Source organism: Mesocricetus auratus, unplaced genomic scaffold (genome assembly GCF_017639785.1).
Source record: "Mesocricetus auratus isolate SY011 unplaced genomic scaffold, BCM_Maur_2.0 Super-Scaffold_100676, whole genome shotgun sequence".
Taxonomy (NCBI): Eukaryota; Metazoa; Chordata; class Mammalia; order Rodentia; family Cricetidae; genus Mesocricetus; species Mesocricetus auratus.
This window is the reverse complement of record NW_024429266.1, coordinates 146,494,471-146,519,361: the sequence shown is the minus strand read 5'-3', so window position 1 is coordinate 146,519,361 and position 24,891 is coordinate 146,494,471. Positions and strand designations below refer to the sequence as shown.

The window sequence follows — 24,891 nt, the reverse complement described above, 5'->3', positions numbered from 1 at the left end:
AGGTCAGATTCTACATTTAGCTAGTATCTTTTCACTTGACTTTTATCTGGACTATTTCAACAGTCTTTTTCTTATATGATAATTGATATTTTGAAGACTGAAATCCTCCTGCCTCCACTTTTCCCTCATCTTTGTTTTATCTGATGCCTTCTCAGGTGTACAATATGTATTTCCAACTAGAATTCTACACAAGTGACACCATGCCCTCCTTTGGGGCCATATCTGGAGCTACTAGTATTCCTCCCTTCCTCACTGGTAATATTAGTTTTGACTACTTGGTCAAGACTTCTGATTCTTCACCTATTTAATTATTAGGCTGTATTTTGCAACTAGTAAGATACTGGGGAGAATATTAATAATTTATTTCTATTTTATGTGTATGAGTTTTACCTGCATGAATGCCTGTAGAGTATGTGCATGAATGGTACCTTTAGAGGCCAGAAGAGGACACTGGATCTCCTGGGACTGTAGTTACAGATGGCTGTGAGCCAACAGGTATGTACTGGGAACCAAATCTAGGTCCTCTTCAAAAGTTGCCAATTTTCTTAACCGCTGAACAACCTCTCCAATCTCTGAGTAATATTTATTTACTATAAAAATTATCTAAATATGAACATAACCCCTAAGAACAGGAACAACAACAAAAATGGAACATTTTTTCTCAATAAAAATAAGTCAGTTGCTCCAAGGCCTCATTCTGTGAAGACACACTTTGAGGTAACCTTTCTGTGGTTTTGACTTTTAAGCATAATGTCCTACATATTTAAAAAAATAATAATGGGGGAGGGAAGAATGAATGCTCTGTCAGTTATCAATGCTGAGGGAAGGAAGGTGGTGGGATAGCCAAAGTTTGTGAACAATGTTGACAACTGGATCAGGAAAGAGTCTTTCCTAGATGTTTTATATAAGGAAAACTATTTGATCAAGAACAGTGTATTTATGTGAGTTTAAATATTACCCAGGGTACTCTGGCCCAGAAGGGTGATGTGGCTGAACCAGCACCAGCCTCACTATGTCTGCCATTTTAAATGAGTCTGTTGACTGTAATCTTATATGTTAACTGTTGATGCTTATATGTACATGTTTTTTTTAAAATCTGGTCCTTGGCACCCAACTTCCTGGACAGAAATAAAACTGGACTACTGGAAATATTTTGGAAGTGTGCCTGAATTGGTGAACATATGCTGTATAGTGGTTGCCTTCAGCTGGTGATTGCCATCAGACTCTGTAGACAAAGACTTACATCTAGAAAATAATGGGAAGAATGGTTAACCCTTTTATCTCTGAACATGGAATGAGACAAATTTTAAAATGCTGTTCTATTTTTATGCTGTTGGACCAATAAGCCACACAAATAATTAAGATGTAACAGTTTAATACACAGGAATGTGACTGTAGCAATCAATCTCAGTGCTGTCACTCCGTTATTACATTCTACAAATGTAATTCTGTTGTATTGGGACTGCTTTTCGTAAGGTTCTTCAGGGCATGAAGTAGAACACACAGTTGGCCAATTCCACAGGCCCCTTTCACTAAGACTTCTTCCTCACTGTTTCCCTTTGCCCAAGTTCTTCCTATGCCATTTTCATAACAGCTCCAGTGCTTTTTGGGTGTTCTTCTACAGGTCTAATTATGAAAAGAGTGGGTACAGGCATGCTGCTGCTTCTCCTCCTTCTCTTTAAATCTCTCATTTTCTTTTCCAGAAAGTAAAGGCCACATAATGTACTTCAGAGATTCTTCTTAAATGACAGGAAGACAGTGGGTGGAGAAGAAAGGAGAGAGGGGTACCATCTCCCAGACTTCATTATTGAACATGATCTCCAAAATTTCTAACCACATCTGCACACTACAAGTGTGAAGTTTATTTGCATTTTTCTTTGTATTAATTCATGTTTTAATCATTAAAATGTAGAAGTACTTTGTATCAGAATCAGTCCTGAGAACCGGTTTGATATTCATACACCAGCATTAGCAACACAGGAAGACAGATGGAGCAGCTTTTCACTGCCTCTTGTTCTGAGTGGCCCATCTGTGTCCCATCCAAGTTGCCTCAAGCATTACTGTTGCAGCCTTCTGCACCTCCAGTATCCATCCAACAAGTTTTTAGGTGTTAGCCTGCAACTCTCACCAAGAGCCGGGTGATGATTGTATGTGCAGAACAGAGTTAAGTGACCCGGAAGCAGCTGGGACAGAAGTTTCTCAGCAGAAAGGACCAGAACATGTGTGTGTCCTGAACTGGTCAGAGGATCTGTGACTAAGAGTCTGTTTTAAACTGGTAAACCTGATGGGTGTACTGGCCAACTTACTAATCAGACACACAGACAGTTCAAAGAGAGAGAGATGAGATAACTCTCCATCCTTGGTCTTCTCACACCAGCTTTCCTGAAAAGGGACTTGGATGATTTTTATCTATTGGTTGTTAAAATTGTTGACTCTATAGATAGTGACTTGTGACAGAATGCCAGAGGCATGCTCTATGTTTGTGATATGCTCACTCTTGTTTGTATTTTTTTGAGAGATACATAAAATGTTAATTTTTGAAGTCTAAATAGTTTAAATGAAATAATCAAACATTTATTTTCATGGAATTTGAAACAAATAAATAAAATAGGTTTTCTAATCTTGATTTTCTTTTTTTCCGAGATAGGGTTTCTCTGTAGCTTTGAAGGCTGTGCTGGAACTTGCTCAGTATACCAGGCTGGCCTCGAACTTACAGAGATCTGCCTGTCTCTGCCTCCCAAGTGCTGGGACTAAAGTTGAACACAACCACCTCCTGGCTCAGATTTTCTTAATATGATATGGACACATTTAGTTCTGCAAACATCTTAAAGGCATCTAATATGTGCAAACAGGTAAGCCATGTTCAAGTAACATTAAAATGAGTACTCTTCCATTACACAGGAAAATAAAATACATGACAAATTTACCCAGGCTAAATTAGTTAAATGTTACCAAACGATATGACTCTTCCTCATTTTGAACCACAAACTGAAAACACCAACGTTTTTCATTTGTAACCAGAATATACAAATTGAGTAACAGAGCACATGCATGTATACACACACACACACACACACACACACACACACACACACACAGAGTTATTAACTTATTCTGGCTATTAGGCCATGCCTCAAAAATGGTAGAACCATGTCAGGAATGTCAAGTAATAGATATGCTTATATTATATATAGAGAAAGAGTTCTATATAAAAATGTTCTCTGCACATTTTAATAGCAGCAGCAGATTTTGTTTTCTTATATAATTTTGAAAAGTTGCAAAGGAAGTTTAGGCAATTCCTCAACCATCTACCCCTACTATCCAATTTTTGTTGTTGTTTTGCAGGACTAGGGATACACTACAACGCCAACTGTACTCCTCTTTAATGTTTGGTCTTACTTCACAATAGCCAGAACTAAAAAATGAAATTTGTATCAATGAAACTACAACTTCATCCTAATTTCACTGGGTTTATCCTCTAACAGCATTTTTCTGGTCCAGACTCTAACTCAGTGTTCTGCACTGCACTTGGTCTTGTGCTTCTTCAGTCTCTCAATATGTTACAGTTTCTCAGCTTTATTATTTCTAGACCTTGGTACTTACGAGGATTTTACATTTTGTCATTTGTTTGGTAAGATATCCCTCAATTTAGGCATACCAAATAGCTTTCTACAAATCAGAATGAAGCAGCAGCTCTCAGTCTGGAAGTGACTGTGCCTTCCAGCAGGCATAGGCTTGTTTGGAGAACTTTCTGGTTATCACAGGCTGTGATGGAGGTAATGCTGGTGCCCAGGGATTTTTGTTAAGGATTTTAATTTTTTTTGGTTTTTTTATGCATGTGTGCTTGTGTACAACATAATTATGTGTATGGTTGTGAGCTGCCCAGTATGGGTGCTGGGAACTGCTCTTAATCACTCAGCCATTTATAAAACATCTCAGAGCGCAACTACTCTATGCTTTACTTTTTCTAATATGAAGGTACATCATAGCTATTCTTCTGTACTTTCTCCCAATAGAGCTATATTTGAACTTAGCATCTACAAGCTTTTTCTAATCAATCATCAAATTCTTGAGTTAGTAATACAAATGCTGTGCATTTTCAATATATAAACTAGAAGTCATTTTAAGAGTTAAACCAGATATAATATTTTTGGGAGCATTTCACTGTCAAGCTGATAGAGTAAGTGCCAATATCTGTAGAGTAGGACACAGTCTAAGTTAGAGCTAATTTGTTCAAAGGAGAACTTAACTTTGATCTCATACAGAAATAATTTGTTTATGATATTCATCAGAACAGGGGAATTAAACTAGTGTAACAGTTTGTGATATTTCATAAGCCACATGGGTTAATTAACTTAATAAACCATAATAATTAGTTACTACACAAAAATGTGTACACAGGGACAGCACATGAAAAGGAAATGGGTTCACTTTGTGGAGAACCTGTTTTATTGCATGCTATTTTCTTAATTATTTTGAACCTTCCTCTTGTTTAATATCAAGCTGTAATTCTGATTTCAGGATATATAGAGAAAGACAGAGGATTAGCAATATAAGGTACAAGAAGGTAGATATGGCTTCCTGGCCTGCATTCTCAAAGAGGCTATAGCTGTTTTTTTCTAAGTCTTCACTGATTCTGTTTCAGGATTATGGACTCCCCTGAAGCTAGGCCAAATATGTTCTTTTTATTTTTCAAGATAGGGTTTCTCTGTGTAGCTCTGGCTGCCAGGAACTCAGTATGTAGACCAGGCTGGCCTTGAACTAGACCAAACTTTTTAAAGACTTTCCTTTTTGGATTTGTAGCTGAGAGAGACTAGAAAAATCCAATGAAGTCAAAAGCAAAATCTTTTTCCAAGATTAGCTATCTAGACAGAGAACAGATAGGTTCTAACAGCAGGACAAGTGCAAAGTTCCAGGAAAGACCTGTTGGGTGAGACTGTACAAAGACAGGCCAAACTTACAGTTCTTGTTTCCCAAAACCAATTTGCCAGGCGGACCAATTGTAGGGTCCTTCCAGGTGGCACTAGGGAGAAGGCTGTCTGAGGACAAAGGAAGGTCAAACTGGAGGAATGCATCCATGCTGGGAGAGAACCCAGTCTTGGATATTTGACTTTAGGGTTCCAAGCAAAGGTACCCATAAGCAATGCAGAAGAGCCCAGAGGATTCTGGTCATGTTTGCACCAGCTCCACTGGGTAGCACTGGCCCAACCTCATTCTGCCAAAACTTCCTCTTTCTAGCATGCTGCAAAGATTCCACAGAGCACAAAGAATGGCAGGAGCAAAGGTAGGTACACATAGCAAAGGACACCTTGACAGGAGCCACACCCTGCTTTCCATAGACTTGATTTGTTGACAAGTTTTCTCTTGAATGGGCCCACTGATTCCTGTAGAAACTGCTCTGAAAACAATAATGTCCTTGAGGTAAAAGGAAAACTTGAATGTATATATATATATATGTATATATATATATATATATATCAAAAAGAATTCTTCACACAAACCAGGATAGAGTACAAGATAATAATGATAGCATGCCTCTCTAAGATACTTATACCACAAAATTCTGACTATACTGTGTCTTCTGTAAGTACAATCGTCTTACACAAGGGGACAGGAACATTAGAACACTAGGTAGGAATCTGTTGCTCACTGACAGTCTGACAGGATAAAATTCATCACATCATAAGGCATTCTTCACAATGTAATACCTACAGGTACTTTTTAGGCGGCAGCAGGGCACAGAAAGAACAAATGCAGGCCCAGGGTTCTCCAACTGAGAGTGTGATCGCAGATAAAGCATCTATCAACACCTGAGGGAAAGCCAAGAGAAAGACTGTAGAGAAACTGCTAACAGCAGACCCGACCATGACCCATCTGTGTTTATTGCCAGGATTTCCCCTGACCCCATGCCCTTGGCCATGCAATTCAAAGAACAGCTTTGGCTTGCCTCCTGTGTGACCTCAGAAATGTTTCCTGATACAGACATCTGGGCAAATGTCAGAAGAAGAATGAAGAACTTTAACAAACACAGTACTAATAATGTAGCAGGCACTCCCAGGTACTGCACAGGGAAGATAGTGGGGCTGGTAAATGAGCAGATGCAGAGTGAAAGACACTAAAATACCGAAGAGGATGACATATTTTACAAGAAGTGCTTATAGATCCAGGCCAGGCAGGTGGTAATTGGCAGGGGTAAGGTAGGAGTGCCAGGCAAGGAAGTTGACAGGGTAGTTTCTGAGGAATACTTTAGATATAACTAAGAGAAAGGAAGCAAGGGACAAATGGCATTGATGTGCTAAGTTAAGGGGACTGAGTTTCAGCTGAAAGCCTTTCTACTTGTTTTATCAAGGATGCTCCCTGGTATTTTCTAGAGCAAAAGATGGAAAACTGTAATCACCACCTATTTTTTAAATAAAGTTTTATTGGAACAGAGTTGTGTTCACTGGCTAACATCATAGCTATGGCTGCTTTTATGTAGTGATAGCTGAGGTCAATAGCTATGACAGCCAGCATATGCCAGGAAAGCCTAAAGCTGTACTTTTGAATTTTTCAGGAAAGTCTAGCTTTAGATCTAGGTCAAAAAGGGCAGTGTGTGTATGTGTGTGTGTGGGGTGAGGTCTCACATATCTATTAAGTTAAAGAAAGGAAAGAAGACAAAGTACTCAGTCACAACAGGGTGGTAAGAACTTCATTATTGCAACAACTGGCACCAGAATTCCTTTAGGAGAGAAGTGTTTGGGAAGATTTTTCTGCTTGAGTGAAGCCCTCAAGATACAGAAGCATCTTCAGGTAAAGAAGGAGAAATTTGTGGTGCTGGTTAAGAGGCAGATCTGGGAAGAGGGGTGATTTAACTAACATGTATGGCAAAGGCTAAAAAGAAAATCTCTAATGGTTCTATGGCCTGGACAACCCTGGAGATCAGAAATCTGAGTAAGGAGTTGTTTCAAAGCTGTTGGCTGTCTGGTTTAGAGAAATCTCTGGTTTGAGATGCTGGGTGAAGGCTGGCAGGCTGGCTCCTCCCTCTTCCCTGCCTCTCTCTGTGTGCCTCAAAGCACAACTTGATAGCTGCAATCTTACTGCACAAACAGAAGCCCAGGAGGTACAAAGATGGACAGTGCACAGGGGCTCACAGCAATCCAGAGGAGGCCTCTGGATTTTCCACAGGGGACAAAATTGGGACTGGAGAAACTTCCTGGGCTCTCTGGATTTCTACTCAAACCTTGCAACAATGGCCATGCTACAAGCTGGGTCCTAGAACTTCTAGGAGGGTCAAGCCTCCTTTTTCCTCTGCTGGGAAAGAAGGAAGGGAAAAAGTGAGTCATGGGTGTGTGGTTGGTACCTTGCTGTTCTTGCAACCCCATAACTTGGATGTAGGCATCATGAAGCTGTTTCAGTGGGCAACTGAGCAACACTTTCTTCTTAAAGAAAACATAACTTTCAGAAACATTATTTGCCTCAATAATTCATGTTTCTAGATTGCCTATCTAAGCTTTTTACTCCTACTATTATATTGGCAGAGCAAGGGAAAGGTAGGTAGGCTGAAAAGGCCTCCACAGTCATCTCCAGCTGGGGCCTGAAGGAGCCTCTCGAATGGGGATACAGTACCAAACACTTCTTCCAATGATGTTGACCTCTTACTAAGCACAGCATCTTGCTGAGGAGACGGAGGCAGGGCCTTGATGGGTGCTGATGAGTTGCCACTTTTAGGTGTGGGGAGTCAGTAGGTGAGAAGTTTGGGTGGAAATGCTGCCATAGATGTAGTAGGAGAAGGGGCTAGTAGCCTTGAACTATTTTTTTCTTCCAGTATACTGTCCTTTGAGCTAGGGACTATATTACTGAGTTGTTAACTGAATTATCACACATTCCTAACTGGGTTTAGGAGCATCTCTGCAAAGAGACCATAGATGGAAGGTAATACCAGAAATACAAGCATAAGCAAGCATTGAAACAATGGCAAAACTCAAAAGCTCTAACTACAGTCAGTACAGGCTCTTTATCACCTACTTTAGAAGGTAAAATCAGTGACACAACCATCAGACGTGATAAACAGCCTCTAAGATTAAATCAGAAAATATACTTGAAATATAATTTATATACAGAACTATAGGTGATGAAATTTTCTTAGCCTGTATAAATAATATGTACTTTAAAATGTTAGTTGTTTAGTATGTACACATATACACACACACACACACACACACACACACACACACGCCTCTAAAGGCAATTATAATGTTCCATGTCAAACTGCAGTGGGGAAGAAGGTGTAGATTGGAGTATCTTTTTGTATTGATTCATATCTAATTATAGTTCATTAATAAATTGCTATAAACATAAATATGTACTACAGGTGAGTCTTCAAAATTTATTTTACCAATAGCGGTGCTCAACAAAAAGTTTGGAGAAACTGGGTAGAATATGCAGGGAAAATTATCATAACCATGTGTGTTGGTGCTCACCCATAATCCCAACATTTTTGTGGTTGAGGAAGGAAGATCATGAGTTCAAGTTTAGCATGGGCTATATAGTGAGTTAGAGGTCAGGCTGGGGTTACATACATAATATGATCCTTCCTCAAGAAACAAAAACAAGCAAGAAAACTACCACAAAGTCATAATAAATGGCTTTGGTTCTTGTTTGAATGAAAATGGCCCCTATAGGTCCATAGGGAGTGGCACGACTAGGAGGTGTGGCTTTGTTGGAGGAAGTGTGTTACTAGGGATATGTGTGTGTGGGGTGGGCTTCGAGGTTTCAGAAGCTCAAGCCAAGCCTAGTGCCTCACTTTCTCTTTCTGTTGCCTGCTGATCCAGATGTAGAACTCTCAGTTGCTTCTTCAACATCATGTCTGCCTGTATGCTACCATGCTTCTTGTCATCATGACAGTGGACTAAACCATAAGTCAGCCCCAGTTAAATATTTTCCTTTATAAGAGTTGCTGAGGTTGGGCGTCTCTTCATAGCAATAAGACTCTAAGACAGTCTTCCTCTTAGATGTATAAATGAAGAAACAGCTATAGAGCTTCTGTAGATCATAATTACAAACCACAGCCCAGGTAATTTCTATAGGTCTAAGAAAGCATGTATAACACTAAAAGATGATTTATCAGGGAAAGCACTTACACCCTGGAAAAGATGAGAATAAGGTAAAATATTAGTAGCCTAGGAATAGTTGAGTCTAGCTAGAAGGCTTAGTGACAGTTAACTTCTTAAACCCTTACTCATCTCTGTAAGTAGAGATAAATACACTAAATCTGTAATTCCACTGCCAAAATGTAGAACTAATCAATAGACTGACTAAAGTACCAAAAGATGAGCTTTAACTACCCTCAAAAAACTTCAGTTTAATAAGGAATCTGCTCATAATACTTGCAGTATATCAGTACTACTTCCTGGGAAAACTGAAGTTTTATCCTTATAGATTTGAGACATTTCTTATTTCTCTTTTCAAAATATTTCTTTTCCTTCTAATTCCAGTTGCTAATTACATTGTAGTTGATCTTGCCAAGTTCTCTTTGGAAGCAGGTGATGACACAATTTGCTAAAAAATTGGACCTAGCTGATGGGGGTGTCCTTCTCTTATCGGTTGATGAATAAAACACTGGCCAATAGTCAGTAGAGGCAGGAAGATAGGCGGAACTAGGAGATGAGGAGAATTCTGGGAAAGGTAGGCAGAGAAGCGGCGAAGGGATGCCATGGAGGAATGGGGGGGTGGATAGGACACGCCAGGCATTTTCCAGTGAGATAAGGCCATGTATAAATACATAGATTAATAGAAATAGGCTAATAATTAAGAGAAAGCTAGCCAATAAGAAGCCCTAGCCATTGGTCAACAGTTTGTAAATTAATATAAGTATCTGTGTGTTTATCTGGGGCTGAGAAGGGTGGCGGGACCTAGGGGACAAGAAAATTCCAGCAATACCTAGCCTAGCACCTGCCCCTGAGGGTCAAAGGGGAGGGCCAGAGATAGTCTTGTATGTTAAATCCCCAGTGAGGAAAGATAAGAACTCCAAAGATAGCTATACTCTGTTGGATCAACAGGAAGAAAACAGGGAATTGCAAGCAAACTGACTAATAGAGGCCAAGGAGCAGAAGTAAGAGGAGCAGAGACCTGATAATGGGACCATCTAATACATGACAGATGCTAGGCTATGTATCTATCTGTTATTTGATGCTCCCCAAAAGCTGCCATTTAAAAGAAATGAAGAACATTAAACATGGATTGATGAGCTGTGGTGATAGCTAAGTGGGAAAAAAAACTTGTCACACAAATATGAGGGCCTGAGTTTGTAACCTTACAACCTGCATAAAATCTGGGTATGGGTACCTATGGTGCGAAAGGAGGCAGAGACAGGAGGATACCTAGAAACTTGTGGGTTGGATAGGTTGGCTCACATTAATGAACAGCAAGAGAACCTGTCCAAACAAGGTGGAAGGTAAGAACTGACACCCAAAGTTACCTTCTGTCCTCCACACATACGCTATGGTATTCATGCTGTTTTAGTTACTTTTCTTTTGCCATAATAAGACAATGTGACTAGGGCAATTTACAGAATAAAGAAATTATTGGAGTTTAGAGTTCAGAGGGTGAGTCTATGGCCATCATGGTAGGGAGCAATGCAGTGGCAGGCAGACATGGTCCTGAAGCAGCAACTGAGAGCTCATATCCTGATTCACAAGCACAAGGCAGAGAAAGAGAGCAAGCTAACTGGATTTTGAAATCTCAAAGCCCAGCTCCAACAAGGCCACACCTCCTAATCCTTTCCAAACAGTTCTACTAATGGGGGTCTGAGTATTTAAATATATGATTCTATGGGGTCAATTTCTAGTCCAAGCCACCACATATACCTCTGCACACACACACACACACACACACACCACACACACACCACACACACACCACACACACACACACACACACACACAGAGAGAGAGAGAGAGAGAGAGAGAGAGAGAGAGAGAGAGAGAGAGAGAGAGATACAGATACAGAGATACACATGTGAAGAGGTCTTTTATAAATGGACTCAACTTGGGACAGCACCATTACCAAAGCCTGTTCTTCCTCCCTGCATCCCCTAAGGGGCTCTGACAGGAGCCAAATGGCATCATCTAGAGGGAATTCCCCAGTGTATATAGTAGTAGCACTACAGGCTGAGGAGAGTGCTGATTCCATATTTGGGGAATGGTAGCAGTTTTGCAGAGGAATAAAGACAGATAAAAGTTGAAAATTTTCAGGCAGGAGGATTTGAGGCAATGAATGTGTGGCCTAGGATGGCAGCACAAGGCAAGAGAAGAATGGATTACTACTGTCTCAGATCTAGCTGGAAGGCTTCAAGGATAAATACATATGAGAATGGGACAGGGAAGAAAAAAAAGATGTACACAGCAGGTTAGAGTCTAGCCTGTGACATGAATGAAGGAGGCAGCTACAGTACAGCTGTAAAAGTGAAACTATAGAAAACCACAGAGTTCTTAACTCACAAAAGGTTTTAAAGACACTGTGCTGGTCACTTCTTGGGCTACCAATCTGAAACTTCCATACAGTTCTTGAATCTCCATGGGAAACAAAGCAGACCAAAGAGGACCTTTTCACATGCTACCTCTGTAGCCCTTTCTTTAGCAAGGCATACCAAGTGTTAAGACCATCACCTGTCTTCTCACCAAGCCACTTGCTGAGGTGCTGGTTCAGGCCTACAAAGAGTAAACAAGGCTCTTGTGAGGTTATCTTACTTTAAGCCAGTGTTGAGGGGCTGTTAAGACACCAGTGTGAACTAAGCCAAAGGCTTCAAAACAGACCAAGTGGGCTGCTGTCCCAGAATACTTAGTGGGGGCTCCCTACACTGTTCCCCATCCCTGCTGGCAGGGTCCATCCAGCATACGACTTCTTAGATTTTGTTTGGTCAAACCATCAGTAAGGGAGAGAAGGTTCTGCCTGTCTACTGAGATCCTACCAAGTGCTGGTGCATATTTAAATAATTTTATGACTTTTTGCACAATTCTGTGACAGTTTGCAGTGACCAATTTTATAGATGTCAATAAGAGAGTTAAGAAACCTGCCCAAGATCATTAATTTAGTGAATAGAGGGTTTCAGCTTTAATTTAAAAGTTTCTAGCTCCAAAGTGACACCCTTCTATAATGAAACTTACACCTGGAAGAAAAAAAGATAACAAGGATTAAAGTTCCTCCCTCTTCCATAACTGCTCTAATTCCAGAAAAGTAGACAATAATTCATCTCTGAGTTCTTTTATGTCCAATCTTTTGCTTCAGATATAGCTAACACTTAGTCTAACTCACCAGCTAACGACAAAGGAATCCGATGGCTACACATACTACCCAGTGTGTATTTAAGTCCTTATGTGAACAGGCTTCCAGGATGTGCTAAGATCTGGACAGACACTTGGCTTGCCTAGTCTCTGCAAGAGCTGGAGCCTGAGAGATGTCAAGGGCTGAGCAGATACCCAGTAAAGCCTCAGGACACAATGGAAGCCACTGAAGGACCACATGTGGAGAGTGTTGCTACAGGGGGTAGAGTGAGTTTACACTGCAGAATCAAGAATCCTTCCCCAAACTGGCTAAACTGAGCCACCCCCTGGGGAGACAGGAATGCAAATCGAGACTTTCCAAAGATTCTACTAGTCAACTGACTTAGATGGTTAGATTTCTACACCCTAGCTCAGCACCATATTTATCCCCAAGCAGCTCAAAGCAGTACACACAGCAGACCAAGTAGGTAAGTGATTGCAAAGTATCTCTTTAGGAGTTTCGTGTGTGTGCACATGTGGCATGTGTGGAGTGTGGAGGAAGTGAAGTAAAATACCGTTGACTCTCTTTGTCTTTGTTCACTCAATTGTCATAGGCAAAGGCAGGGCTAGCCATGCTCTGTGGAAAACTCTGGTAACCAAAGGCAGTCATGCTCACAGAAAGTGATGTCTTTGGAATTATCTTTTTTGTGGGACAAATGGTCTCTTCCCCAATCATAGGTGCCCTTCTTTTTCTCTAAAACTGTCCTCATGGCAGAAATGGTCACAATGTCATTTCCTCGAATTGTCCTCTGAGGAGAATTTTGTCTGCCATGTTTAGAACATTCAGGATACTCTCAGTTTGCTCCATTTTACTGGTCCCTTGGTTCGTCAACATACTGTAGACTTCCCATATTTCTTTGTTAGCTTTAGACATCATTCTGTAGCTTCTGACTCTAATGTAGAAGGTAGAAGACCAGCACTGTATCTTGGGACCTATCTATCACAAATATCCTTGCTGGTGAAGACTCTTCTAGAACTTACTTTCACTGACAGTTAAGAACATAGGCTCTTCCAGCTCTAAGATTCTAAAACTAGTAAGTTTTATTAGGAAGCCAATGGCTGGGACAGCACAGTTCTCATTTTTAGCAAGGATAAGGCTTATGAGGAGCTGCAAAAGGTGTGCCATTCCTTATCCTCTTCTTCAGAAAGGAAGGAACTGAGGTCCAGAGAGAGTCACTGTGACAGAGCACATGACTGGGCCACAATCACGGTCTAAGCCCTGACTTTGTTTAACCTTTCTGTCTATAGAACATAATTTAAACAGTGGTAGAGAACTGAAATGTTTAAGAACCATATATATGAGGGGCTGGAGTATTCTGTTGCTCTTGCAGAAGACCCAACCCAGGTTCAGTTACAGCACCTACATGCTGGCTCACAACCATCAGCAGCTCCAGTTATAGGGGATCCCATACCTTCTACTGAGCTCCTTAGGCACCAGGCTTGCATGTAGCATACATGAATACATACATACATTCAGACAAAACATTCATATATAGAAAATAAGTCTAAAAAAGGGATATGATATATCAGATACCTAGAGAGGTGAAGGAGAATGACAGGAAGTTTTTTTTTTACTGTTTTAAAATTATATAGTAAATACGTATGTTGAGTATTATGGTGCGTGCCTATAATCCTAGCATTTGCGGTTCTTAGTTGATAGTCAACCCTGACTATACATGAGACCCTGTCTCAAAAAATCAAAACTAAAAAGAAAAAAGGCAAAAAGTACACAAAATCCATGTTACCCTGGTGAACAAATAAATGCCAATGCTTGTCTACTTACATAAGCACTGAAGAAACATGATCATAGCCTACCTCCACCCCCTCATTTCACATGTTCTCATGACTACTTGGCATCTGCTATGTGCTCTTATGCCAAGTACACACACACACCACTGTGAGTAACTTTCTGTCAAAACTTTCTTATTAATTAAATTTATTCATTTACATCCCCATTGAAGTTTCCCCTACCTCCCTTCCTCCCATTTCCTTCTCCTACCTCCCCTACCTCCAATCTGCTCCTCTTGTTTCTATTCAGAAAGGGACAGACCTCCATTTGGCATTAACAAAGCATGGCTTATCATAAGGCTCGGCAAGGAAACCCACTATGAAAAATAGGTTCCCGAAGTCAGAAAAAGCATTAAGGACAGTCCCTGTGCCCAATGTCATGAGTCCCACAAACAGACCAAGCTATACAACTATCACATATATGTGAAGGGCCTAGGTCTGTCCCATGCAGAATCTCTGATTGTCAGTACAGATTCTGTGAGCTCCTATGAGCCCAGATTATACAACTTACCTTTTTATTCATTCTTATATCCTATCCTTATTAACCAGTCCAAATTCATTTATTAATTTGAACTGTTAAATACTACTCTCCAGTATGTAAGAATATAAAAACATATTACAATATGCTTCTCAGTTGTTTCTGGTATAGAGTTGCCCAAGTATATTCTGGATGGCAAGGGGATGTACTTAATGTCTGCTGGTACTCAGACTGCAGGCTAGGTGAGTGTGGAGAAAGGACTGTTGCTCAGTATTTACCACCACATACGGAAAGTATGATGTAAAAATGTCAGGTCTGTGTTGTAAGCAGATCCTGAACCTGACTCAGAACAAGTGAAATAAAGAAAAGGCAGGGGTATCAGTCAAGACCCAGACGCTAGGGAGTTGACTGAAAAGGTCCTTCTATCCTTGAAGAGAACATACAGAAAGACACACTAAATAACCAGTGGCGAAGCCTGTGCTGATCAGAATGAAGATGAACACAAGCAACCCTCCTCTGAAGAGGAACGTGAGGGATATAGTCCTACTTTAGAATCCTTAGGATTGGATCAGTCTTAAAGACTTTCCTTAGGAATGTACAGTTGACCTGTAATGACAGGATAAGCTCTGCTTTCATGGCTACCTTCTTTGACTATATTGCCTCTGAAATTCTCCAAGAGACAACAGTGCCTGTTAGCCAGCAACTAAGCTGGGTGGGTAGGAGAAGTTAGGAGAGAAAAGAAACCTTGGAATGCGAGAGCTTTAAATCACTTGTTCTTGGAAGTTTGAGGAGAAGAGGGCTCTTTCTCAGTCTGCATACATGAACTGAATCTATCTTCTTATGTGGCTGGAGCAGCAGGATTTTACTCTGAAGGTATGGGGGTCTTGATCCAGCATTTTATCTGCATGTTTATTATCTCCTCATTGGAGCATGGTCTGTTGTTGGGGTTCAGCAAATAATTAGGGGGTTCTGATTCATAAATTAGATGAATTTTTATTAAAACCTGCCTCCTTTATCAAACTAGGATCTGAAAAGAGGTATGGTAAGTGAAAGCACATTTAAATGTCACTTTGCTATTACAGTTGTCATCATGACCACCACAGAGGTGTCATTATTAATCAAAGGTTCCACTGCCCTTTGTGAACTTCACAGGAACAGGAACCTTTTTGACTTTTGCTTCAATGTATCAGCAAACCAAGACCTTGGCTCTCACCCAAGCTACAACTCCCTTTTCCCATCCTGTCCATGTCCTGTGAACCAGAGCCATCTGGACACTTTCCACATTAGCATTTGTCACATGACTTGTTCCTGGGAACTGACTTCTGTTAAGGAAGGACCTTAGCAAGTACTTGGCCATCAGTATATGGTTTTTAAGAGACCACCTACAGTTTTGACAGTATGAATGTGGTGTTAGGATGAGCAGTCTATATTTTTACCTGTGATCTCTCTCTCACGTCTACAAGTACAGACCAAGGTGACACTGGAAAATGACCATCTTATTCTAGTTAGTTCCCTTGTCTAGTCCTTTCTATATTGTGATGTGCCATCTTTCTGACTTGAAGATGTCATCCTTTTTTTTTTTTTTTTTTGATTTTTTTTTTCGAGACAGGGTTTCTCTGTATTGTTTTGGAGCCTGTCCTGGAACTCGCTCAGTAGACCAGGCTTGGTCTCGAACTCACAAGAGATCCACCTGCCTCTGCCTACCAAGTGCTGGGACTAAAGGTGTGCGCCACCACCGCCCAGCGAAGATATCATCCTTAGCTAAGCTTTTGTATTACCTTTTCAACTCCTGTCTTCACATGGTTCACAACACTGAGTTGGAGATAAAGGGTGTCCAGGCAGACAGAAAGCCTTAGGGTATGGTGAGAAGCTGTTCTGAGGCTATCTCTGTCACTCTGCCTAGATGCTACAATCAGCTCAGGCCTCTGATGTTTCCTAACTCATGGGCTCTGGGGCCCATTGCTAACTTCTCTTTATAGTGGGGGGCTTGGTGAAGTCCTCAACAGAGCCTGGCATCTAACAAAGCTCAGCCTGCATCAGCAAAGGTGACAGCACAGAAGTGAAGACGGCAGACATTCCTGTTCACAAGCCACACCTAATTCATGCCTTTTCTGATTCAGAAAGACTTCTTTTCCTGTCTCCTGTCCAGATCCTTCACACTTTGAAGAAAAACCTTCCTGCCTCTGGCACCCATTTCACTTGCTGGTACCATAACCTATCTGAAACTACCAGTTATTCCTTTGGTCTGATTTCCTTGAGAAGATTAAATACCTCATATCAGTATATTTTTCTCAGTTTCTACCTGTACATAGGTCTAGATCCATGGTAGTTTAGGACAGTGTATATGTATGTGGGGGTCCTACTTTCTGATCCCAAAGAGGCATCAAGCATAATACCAAGGGGATTTCACAGCTAAAGGGTGAATGTTTGGATGTTCAGTACTTTTGACTTCCTTTACCACCTGCAACAGTCAAATGATGAAAGCTTATACTCTCTGTATACCCACCAGTGAGCAAGGAGTTCTAGAGATCAACTCAGGATTAATACTTGCTGTGCTGGCTAATCTTATGTCAATTTGATTGAAGCTGGAGTTATCTGAAAGGAGGGAACTTCTACTGAAAAAGTGCTTTCATAAGATCTCAATGTAAAGCCACTGATGGCACACGCCTTTAATCCCAGCACTCGGGAGGCAGGCAGATTTCTGCGAGTTCGAGGTCAGCCTGGTCTACTGAGCGAGTTCCCAGACAGGCTCCAAAACAGTAGAGAAACCCTGTCTCAAAAAAAACAAACAAACAAACATAAAAATCTCACTGTAAGGCATTTTCCTGATTAGTGAATGATGGGTTAGAGTCAGGCCATTGTGGGTGGTTCCATCACTGGGCTGGTAGTCCTAGGTTCTATAAGAAAACAGGCTGAGCAATTCATTATGAGCAAGCCAGTAAGTAGCACCTACTCACTTCTATCCATGGCCTCTGCATCATTTCCTGCCTCCAAGTTCCTGTTCTGTTTGAGTTCTTATCCTGACTTCCTCCGATGATGGACTATGATGTGTCCAATAAGCCAAAGAAATCTTTCCTCTCCAACTTGCTTTTGGTCATAGTGTTTCACCACAGAAATAGAAACCCTAATAAATATACTTGTTCAGGACAATAAGCCAAACAATAATCTCATCCAGATCTGGGAGCACCCATTACACACCCATTTGCAAGAAGTTAGGCTTGAGGTATAGCAGAAAGCTCCCCAAGCAAATTAGTTCTGGCCCAGTAGTTCTAGACTTCTAGACACAGGATTTATGATAAGTGAGAGTTGTCTACATGACTATTTTTCCTATAAGCTGTTCATGATCAGCTATTGCACACCCTTAACCCTGAGTATTAAACACTGCCTTCATATATTTCTTAGAATTTTCTTGGCCAAGTGATGTGTCTGAATTGAGCTGAAAACTCTAGCACAGCCCTACAATAGAGACAATGTCACACAGGACTCTATGCAAACACTGTCCTCAGCTCTTTCTGATGCCAGCTAAGCCCCTATCCATCCTTTTGTTTTAGTTATATCATAGATACTTTCACTGCTCAACTGTGAGCAATTTGAGGGCATTCCATTTGTCTTCATGTGCGCTCTGTAGTAGAGAGTGAAGAAGCTCAATGAAGGCTGCTGATATGGGATTGAGAGCACCACAGGAGGTTGGTGTCCTGGTCTAGCTCTCGGCAGCAAACATCTTTCACCTCCAGGGCTACCCCTGGTTTCCTGAGGTTAGTTCCAGGATCTTGCTCAAGAGGCGCTAGTCTCCAGTCTCTGGTAGTGTTTCTTCATCTCTAACAGGCAAAGAATGGGTGGAAAGGCTCAGTCACAGGAGATTGGACTGTTTACAGTTGGCCAGGCCAAGATTAGTGTGAGCACAACATATGCCAGGTTCATTGGAAGTTACATTTTCCTTTTGTTTACACATTGAAGAGGAGACCAGAAGGGAAAAGCAGGTGACCTCCTGTTAACCCCGCTGTCTGCTGGAGGCTGCTGCCCTCACCTCTGAATGAACTTTCAGATTATCTCACACAAGATTCACCTTGCGCTGAACTTGTATGCCTGCTCTGAAGGCCCCAGTCACGTAGCTGTGATTAAACATTACAGAGTGGCCATAAATTTACAGAAGTATTATTGTGGCTTGCTTTCCTTTCTTCTTTGGGAGAGGAAGAGAGCAATGGGTTTGGATCAGTGGGGGAGTTAAAAAAAAGGAAGTTCATAGTCAAACAAACAGTTCCTTTTTGCAGTCCTGAACAAAGAGGAAACCAAGGCATAGGTAGCCCAGAAAGAAAGGGAGACATTTGGTCATGGGAGAAACCAGAGCTCTAGAGGGCTATAGAGCCCCACACTTGGCAGCGGAGTTGTGGGGCTCAAGGTCCTATTTTCAGACAACCTCAAAATTTGGGGCTGGAGAGATGCAGTGGTTAAGAGCACTGACCACTCCTCCAGAAGACCTGGGTTCAATTCACAGCACCCACATGGCAGCTCCTTGCTGTCTAGAACTCCAGTTCCAGAAGACTCAACATTCTCACATAGACATACATTCAGGCACAATACCAATGCACATAAAATAAATTTAAAAAATTCACAGGTGGCACATAAACTGTAGGGTTCTGTAGGGACCCTTGAGAGGGAGGGATACTTTCTCTTGGACTTGCTACATGGTTTAGGCAAGTGACAGGGGAGCAGCTTACGGAGAGGAGGCTGCAAGAAAACAGTTGGTTTGTTTCTTGAAGCTGCTATGAAAGACGAGGAAGCCCAACATCTGGGACCTTTCAGTAGAGATGGGACAAAGACTAGATCATGTTCTAGAAGAAACGCCCAAAACTGACTGAATGACCTAAGAATAATTATTTCTGTGATCCATTTCTTTATGCTTAAAATAGGAAAAACAATGGTATCTCACTGAAAGCTTGCTAAACTCTCAAGGATTCCAAAGCCAAGAGATGCCTCTACAACGGGCTTGTGCTGCCATGAGACAATGAGACTTCTATAATCAGAAAAGGTCAGGGAGTACTCTATTTGATCCAAAAGAATTGTAAAAAATGGTCAGGAAGCCCAGACTGAGGTGACAGGCACTGGCCAGCAAAGCCACCTTTGGAATCAGTTGTCCTGTGTCTGGTTACTTACATGGCAGTGGCAGGGTGCTAAAGAAGCTCATTGTTTCTACAGCTGGTGAAGCAGTGTCCCTTACAGTAGCAAAGCCCAGACAGGGTGTGTCCACAGGAGTAAAGCAGCCAATGGCTTAGCTTAGTTGTTGCCTTCTAGCAAGACCTATTACTTCTGGAAGATCTGCTAGGAGTCAGACACAGGCCTTGGAAGTGCTCATGCACTGTCTGATATACAGGGCTGTGGCAGGCAGGGACATGGCCATGGTGTTAGGGAATGTTCAAGTGATTAATTTAAGTTGAGTGTAGGAGTTCTGAGGTCAAGCTCTGTCCTGAGAAATCTATATAGTAGAGACAGGGATGTGGGAATCCCAGAGAGGCTGAAAGCATGCAGGGTGCTACAATGAAGGGAGCAGTCTGAAGTTAGGCAAATAATCACACAAACACATTGGTACCAGCGAAGGGAAAGGAGACAGGCTTTGTAAGGCAGCTAGATACTATCAGACACACACAAGGAGGAAAAGCCACCTAATACCAAAGAGACTAGACTTTGTGTAGGAACATGGAAGAAAGAGCCCAAAACTGGTTTGTTGAGAGCCAAAGTGGACCAGCTACTACATCACTACTGTAAAGTATCGTGTGTTAGTAGTAGAGCTACACTTATCTAATCCTGAGACAGACACTGTCTTTGTGTCTGTCTACACATAAGGTAACTAAGCATCATCAATTTTAAGCAAATGCTCACAATCAAACTCCTAGGAAGCAGAAATTAGAATTTGACTCCAGGTATATTCAATTTGATACATATGTGAATTTAAGAGTAGAATTATAAAAACAGAATTAAGGATGCACAAGAGTTCCTGTCAGCTACACTGAGCAAATTTCCCCATTGTTCCTTAGAGCCAGCTTAAGGCCCCACCTCCTCTAGGAATCCAGGAACCCCACTCTCAGTGTCCTGAACTCCATTTGCATTCCCACAGGAAGGCTGTTACATGGGTTCCTACTCCTCTGTCCCTTACAACCGAACAGCTGTTAATGCCAGTAAACCAGATGTTGATATGGAGAGGAGCCTGAGTGTTTTATATTTGTAGCTCCCAGAATAAATGTCAGTTCTTTGAGGGTCAAGGTCTACACTGTGGGATCTCAAAATACTGTGTCTAAATCCTTAGAAACTAACAAGAAGCTCTTGATACTTTACTGCATTTGTGGGTTTTTCCCTTTTGTTAAAGTTACTAGTTTTCTTGTACACTTCTCTAAAAAAAAAGTATATGCTTAAAAAAATTAGAAAATAGTTTAACAAAAGCACAATGGGAAATGATCACTCATAGTCTTTTCTTCCCAGGGATAATAAATGTCAACAACTTCATGTCTACCTTTTAAGAATTTTCTTCTTACCCAAAAAAAGAGTAAATTATACATGCTGTAAAAAGTTGATTCCCTGAATACAACATGGATGCCTTTCACACGCAGGTAGATAGACAATGCAGCCTGGGTCCCTTTCACACACATATAGACAATGCTCCAGGGATGCATTTCACATACATGTAGCTTAACTTTCTTCAACATTTTGAAAGATTCAGAGTATCTATTTTTGGTTTTTTTGTTTTGGTTTTTCGAGACAGGGTTTTGGAGGCTGTCCTGGAACTTGCTCTGTAGACTAGGCTGGCCTCAAAACTCACAGAGATCTGCCTGCCTCTGCCTCCCGAGTGCTGGGATTAAAGGCGTGCACTAGCAATGCCTGGCTTAGGTTATCTCTTATTAATGGCTATCTATCTTAAACTGAACACATCCCTCTTTTAAATGGATATCCCCCCGAGTCATTTCTTATATTATCTGGTGTCTTGACAGAAACCTGTAAAATACATCTTTGCATATTTCTTTTAATATCTCTATCAGAAATGACAATATGGGAGCAGTAGAAACAGGATGGTCCCCAAAGCTGATTGGCCAGTGACCTTCAGGTTCAGTAAGAGATCCTGTTTCAAAGACTAAGGTAGAGATGGGATCAAGAAAGACTGACTTCTGGCTCCATTTAATACTCACACACACATAAACACAAAACAAATACATACCACAGGAGCAGAAGAAATGACAGTATAGCACAGTGGGTAATCGATTCTGGATCTAGACAGCCTGAGGTAGATTCCTGGCTTTTCCACTAATTAACTTTGTGACTTTGGGCAAGTTATTTATTCTCTCTTCTCCCTCCCTCCCTCCCTCCCTCCCTCCCTCCCTCCCTCCCTCTCTCCCTCCCTCCCTCCCTCCCTCCCTCCCTCCCTTCCATTTTTCCTTTTTCCCCAAGACAGTATTTTTCTGTGCTATGGCTCTGGCTGTCCTGGAACTCACAGAGATCCGCCTGCCTCTGTCTCCTGAGTGCTGGGATTAAAGGTGTGTGCCACCACTCTTCCTCACTCCTTTCCTCTCTGGAACTTCAGTCTCCTGAGTGTGATAAAAACATACCCAGAGATGTATCTGAGTTTTCTGTGGTCTAGCTTCATTGTCTACAGGATGGGGATAATACACCTATTAGGAAGTTGTAGTGCAGACTGAGTACCTACACAAACACTCAGAATGGTGCATTTCACACAACTGTGCTGGACAAATGCCAGCAACAGTGAAGACTAATACTGATGATACATTACTAAGAACAGGATTTCATGTCAAAGGTCTTACTCTTCATTGATTATTATCCCTACAGAATGACCTATCAATTTATACTCCTATTAGCAAGGATCATGGGTATTTTGGAACAGAAACACTTCCAAAAGAAGCTATTTCTGTTAGAAATAGCAGAGGGGCAAACTCAAAAAAGCTTTAGGTATATGATCTTAATGACCCTGTTATACCATGAAATCCTGTGCTTTCTTCTATTCCTAAATTACATGAATGTAAATAAAGTTCTGAGAACAAGTATCTGACATGAGTTGGAAAGAAGGTACCAGCCTGCTGTAGATAGAGAAGACAGTGCTGTATGGCTTGTAATATGTTTTCAGATGTCTGTACCTTTTAGAAGGAATACCACCTAAATATTTTCAGTGAGTGCTGGGATTACAAGGGTGTGTTACCATACATAATAAAATAGCAGATCTCACCCCCCATTCCTTTCTAGTTCCTTAGACTCATCTCTGTGCCTCAGAATGGAATTGACTCTAGGGGAGGGGGAGCTTTCTTGCACCCTTCAGCTCACCACCTCTCCTCAAATATCTTAGTTTTTCTTTAACTAGAAACCTTTCATTTTAATATCAGACATTAAAGAAGCACCAATTTCTTTACTTTGGCCTTGCAGCCACAGATTTTCCTCTTTCTCTCTGGAAACTCTTATCAAATGAGCACATAGGCAATGAGTTAGAGAGACACTCTTGTTCTCTGAGGGCATGAGATATTTTCAATTACCTAACTTTGTTCCCTTAATCAAATACAAATATAGTAACAAATATAGTAAATTAACAAATATAGTAAATTATTGTCTGCTACTCTAAATAAAAACTTTTTTCAAAGTTTCAGGCTTCTAGGAAAGTAAATCTGGTATTCTCAGGACGTTCTTCTTATTTATCATCCTTGCTACTAGGAAACTTGAGTGTTTTACTGTATTAGAAATTAATTGGGGGTCTTCGGGTCCTTTCCTGGTGATTAAGGTGAGTGGGGGCCCAGCTCTGAGCCCCAACTCCCTACATCTCCAGACTCCTCCCTGGGCGTTTTCTGCACCTAGAGTGGACCTGCCCCTCTTAGAAGGATCACCCTGAGTAGGCCCACACCTCAGTCTTCAGTGTCTTCCAGTCCTTTCCTGGTACTTAAGGTGAGTGGGGGTCCTGCTCTGAGCCCCAACTCCCTACATCCCCTGGCTCCTTCTCCCTGAGTGCTTTCTGAGCCTAGAGAGGACCCGCCCCACCAGGAAGGATCACCCTGAGTCTGGCCACACTTCAGTCTTCAGTGCCCTCCATTCTCTGCCCTGTGCTTGAGCCCCTGCCCTGTGCTTGAGTTTTTGGTCCCCTCTGGTCTCTGCCCTGTACTTGAGAGTGTCCCAGACCCCCCAGCACCCATTGAAGTACTGGTCCTGCTTGAACGCACTGGAAAGGATCTTTAGACCCAAACCCAACAGGAGAGGAAGAGACCCCATAAGCTCCCATTGAAAGAAAGTAATATAAAAACACAGCCAACGACAGAGGAACCAGTATGACACCACCAGAGTCTAGAAACTCTACACCAGCAAGACTTGAACATACCAACACAGATGAAACAGAAAAGAATGACCTTCAAAACAACCTCCTGAAAGTGATAGAGGTCCTCAAAGATGATATGAGAAAAATCCCTTAAAGAAATGGAAGAAAACACAAACCAAAAAAATGCAAGAAATCAACAAATCTCTTAAAGAAAGCAAGGAAAGCCAAGAAAAAAACGATCAAACAGATGAAGGAAACAATTCAAACATGACCTGCAAACTAAAATGGAGACAATAAGAAAAACACAAATTGAGGTAATGCTGGAAGTCGAAAAGCTGAAAAAAACAATCAGGAACTACAGATGCAAGCATAACTAACAGAATACAAGAGATGGAAGACAGAATCTCGTGCACTGAAGATAAATTAGACGAAATAGATCCATTGACAAAAGAAAGTCTTAAATCCAACAAATCCTTAACACAAAATATCCAGGAAATATTGGACACCGTGAAACGACCAAATCTAAGAATAATAGGTATAGAAGAGGGCGAAGAGGCCCAGCTCAATGGTGCAGAAAACATATTCAACAAAATCATAGAAGAAAAATTTCCCAACCTGAAGAAGTAGATGCCTATGCAATTATAAGAATCTTACCGAACACCAAATAGACTGGACCAAAAAAAAAAAAAAAAGTTCCCTCGCCACATAATAACCAAAACACCAAACATACAGAATAAAGAATGAATATTAAAAGCAGCAAAGGAAAAAGGCCAACTAATATATAAAGGCAAACCTATCAGAATGCAAACCTATCAGAATTATACCCGACTTCTCCATGGAAACTATGAAAGCCAGAAGGTCCTGAATAGATGTTCTACAAACACTAAGAGACTGCAGATTCGAGACCACAGATTCCAGCCCAGACTATATTCCCAGCAATACTCTCAATCACTATAGATGGAGAAAACAAGATATTCCATGACAAAACCAGATTTATGCAATACATACCCACAAATCCAGCCCTACAGAAAGTT

At 41.2% G+C, this 24,891-nt stretch overlaps 1 protein-coding gene across 4 annotated transcripts in view; it reads right to left on the bottom strand.

Moving 5' to 3' along the window:
* The window catches only part of Exoc6b (exocyst complex component 6B), a 437,176-nt gene that overhangs the window by 7,427 nt on the left and 404,858 nt on the right, over positions 1-24,891 (bottom strand). The window contains exon 22 of one of the 4 annotated variants that reach the window (XM_040738232.1): positions 5,713-5,810. The exons of the other annotated variants lie outside the window; for them this stretch is intronic. Coding sequence (XP_040594166.1) covers positions 5,713-5,810 — 98 coding nt within the window. The remainder of the gene's footprint in view (positions 1-5,712; positions 5,811-24,891) is intronic. 4 annotated transcript variants of the gene reach the window in all.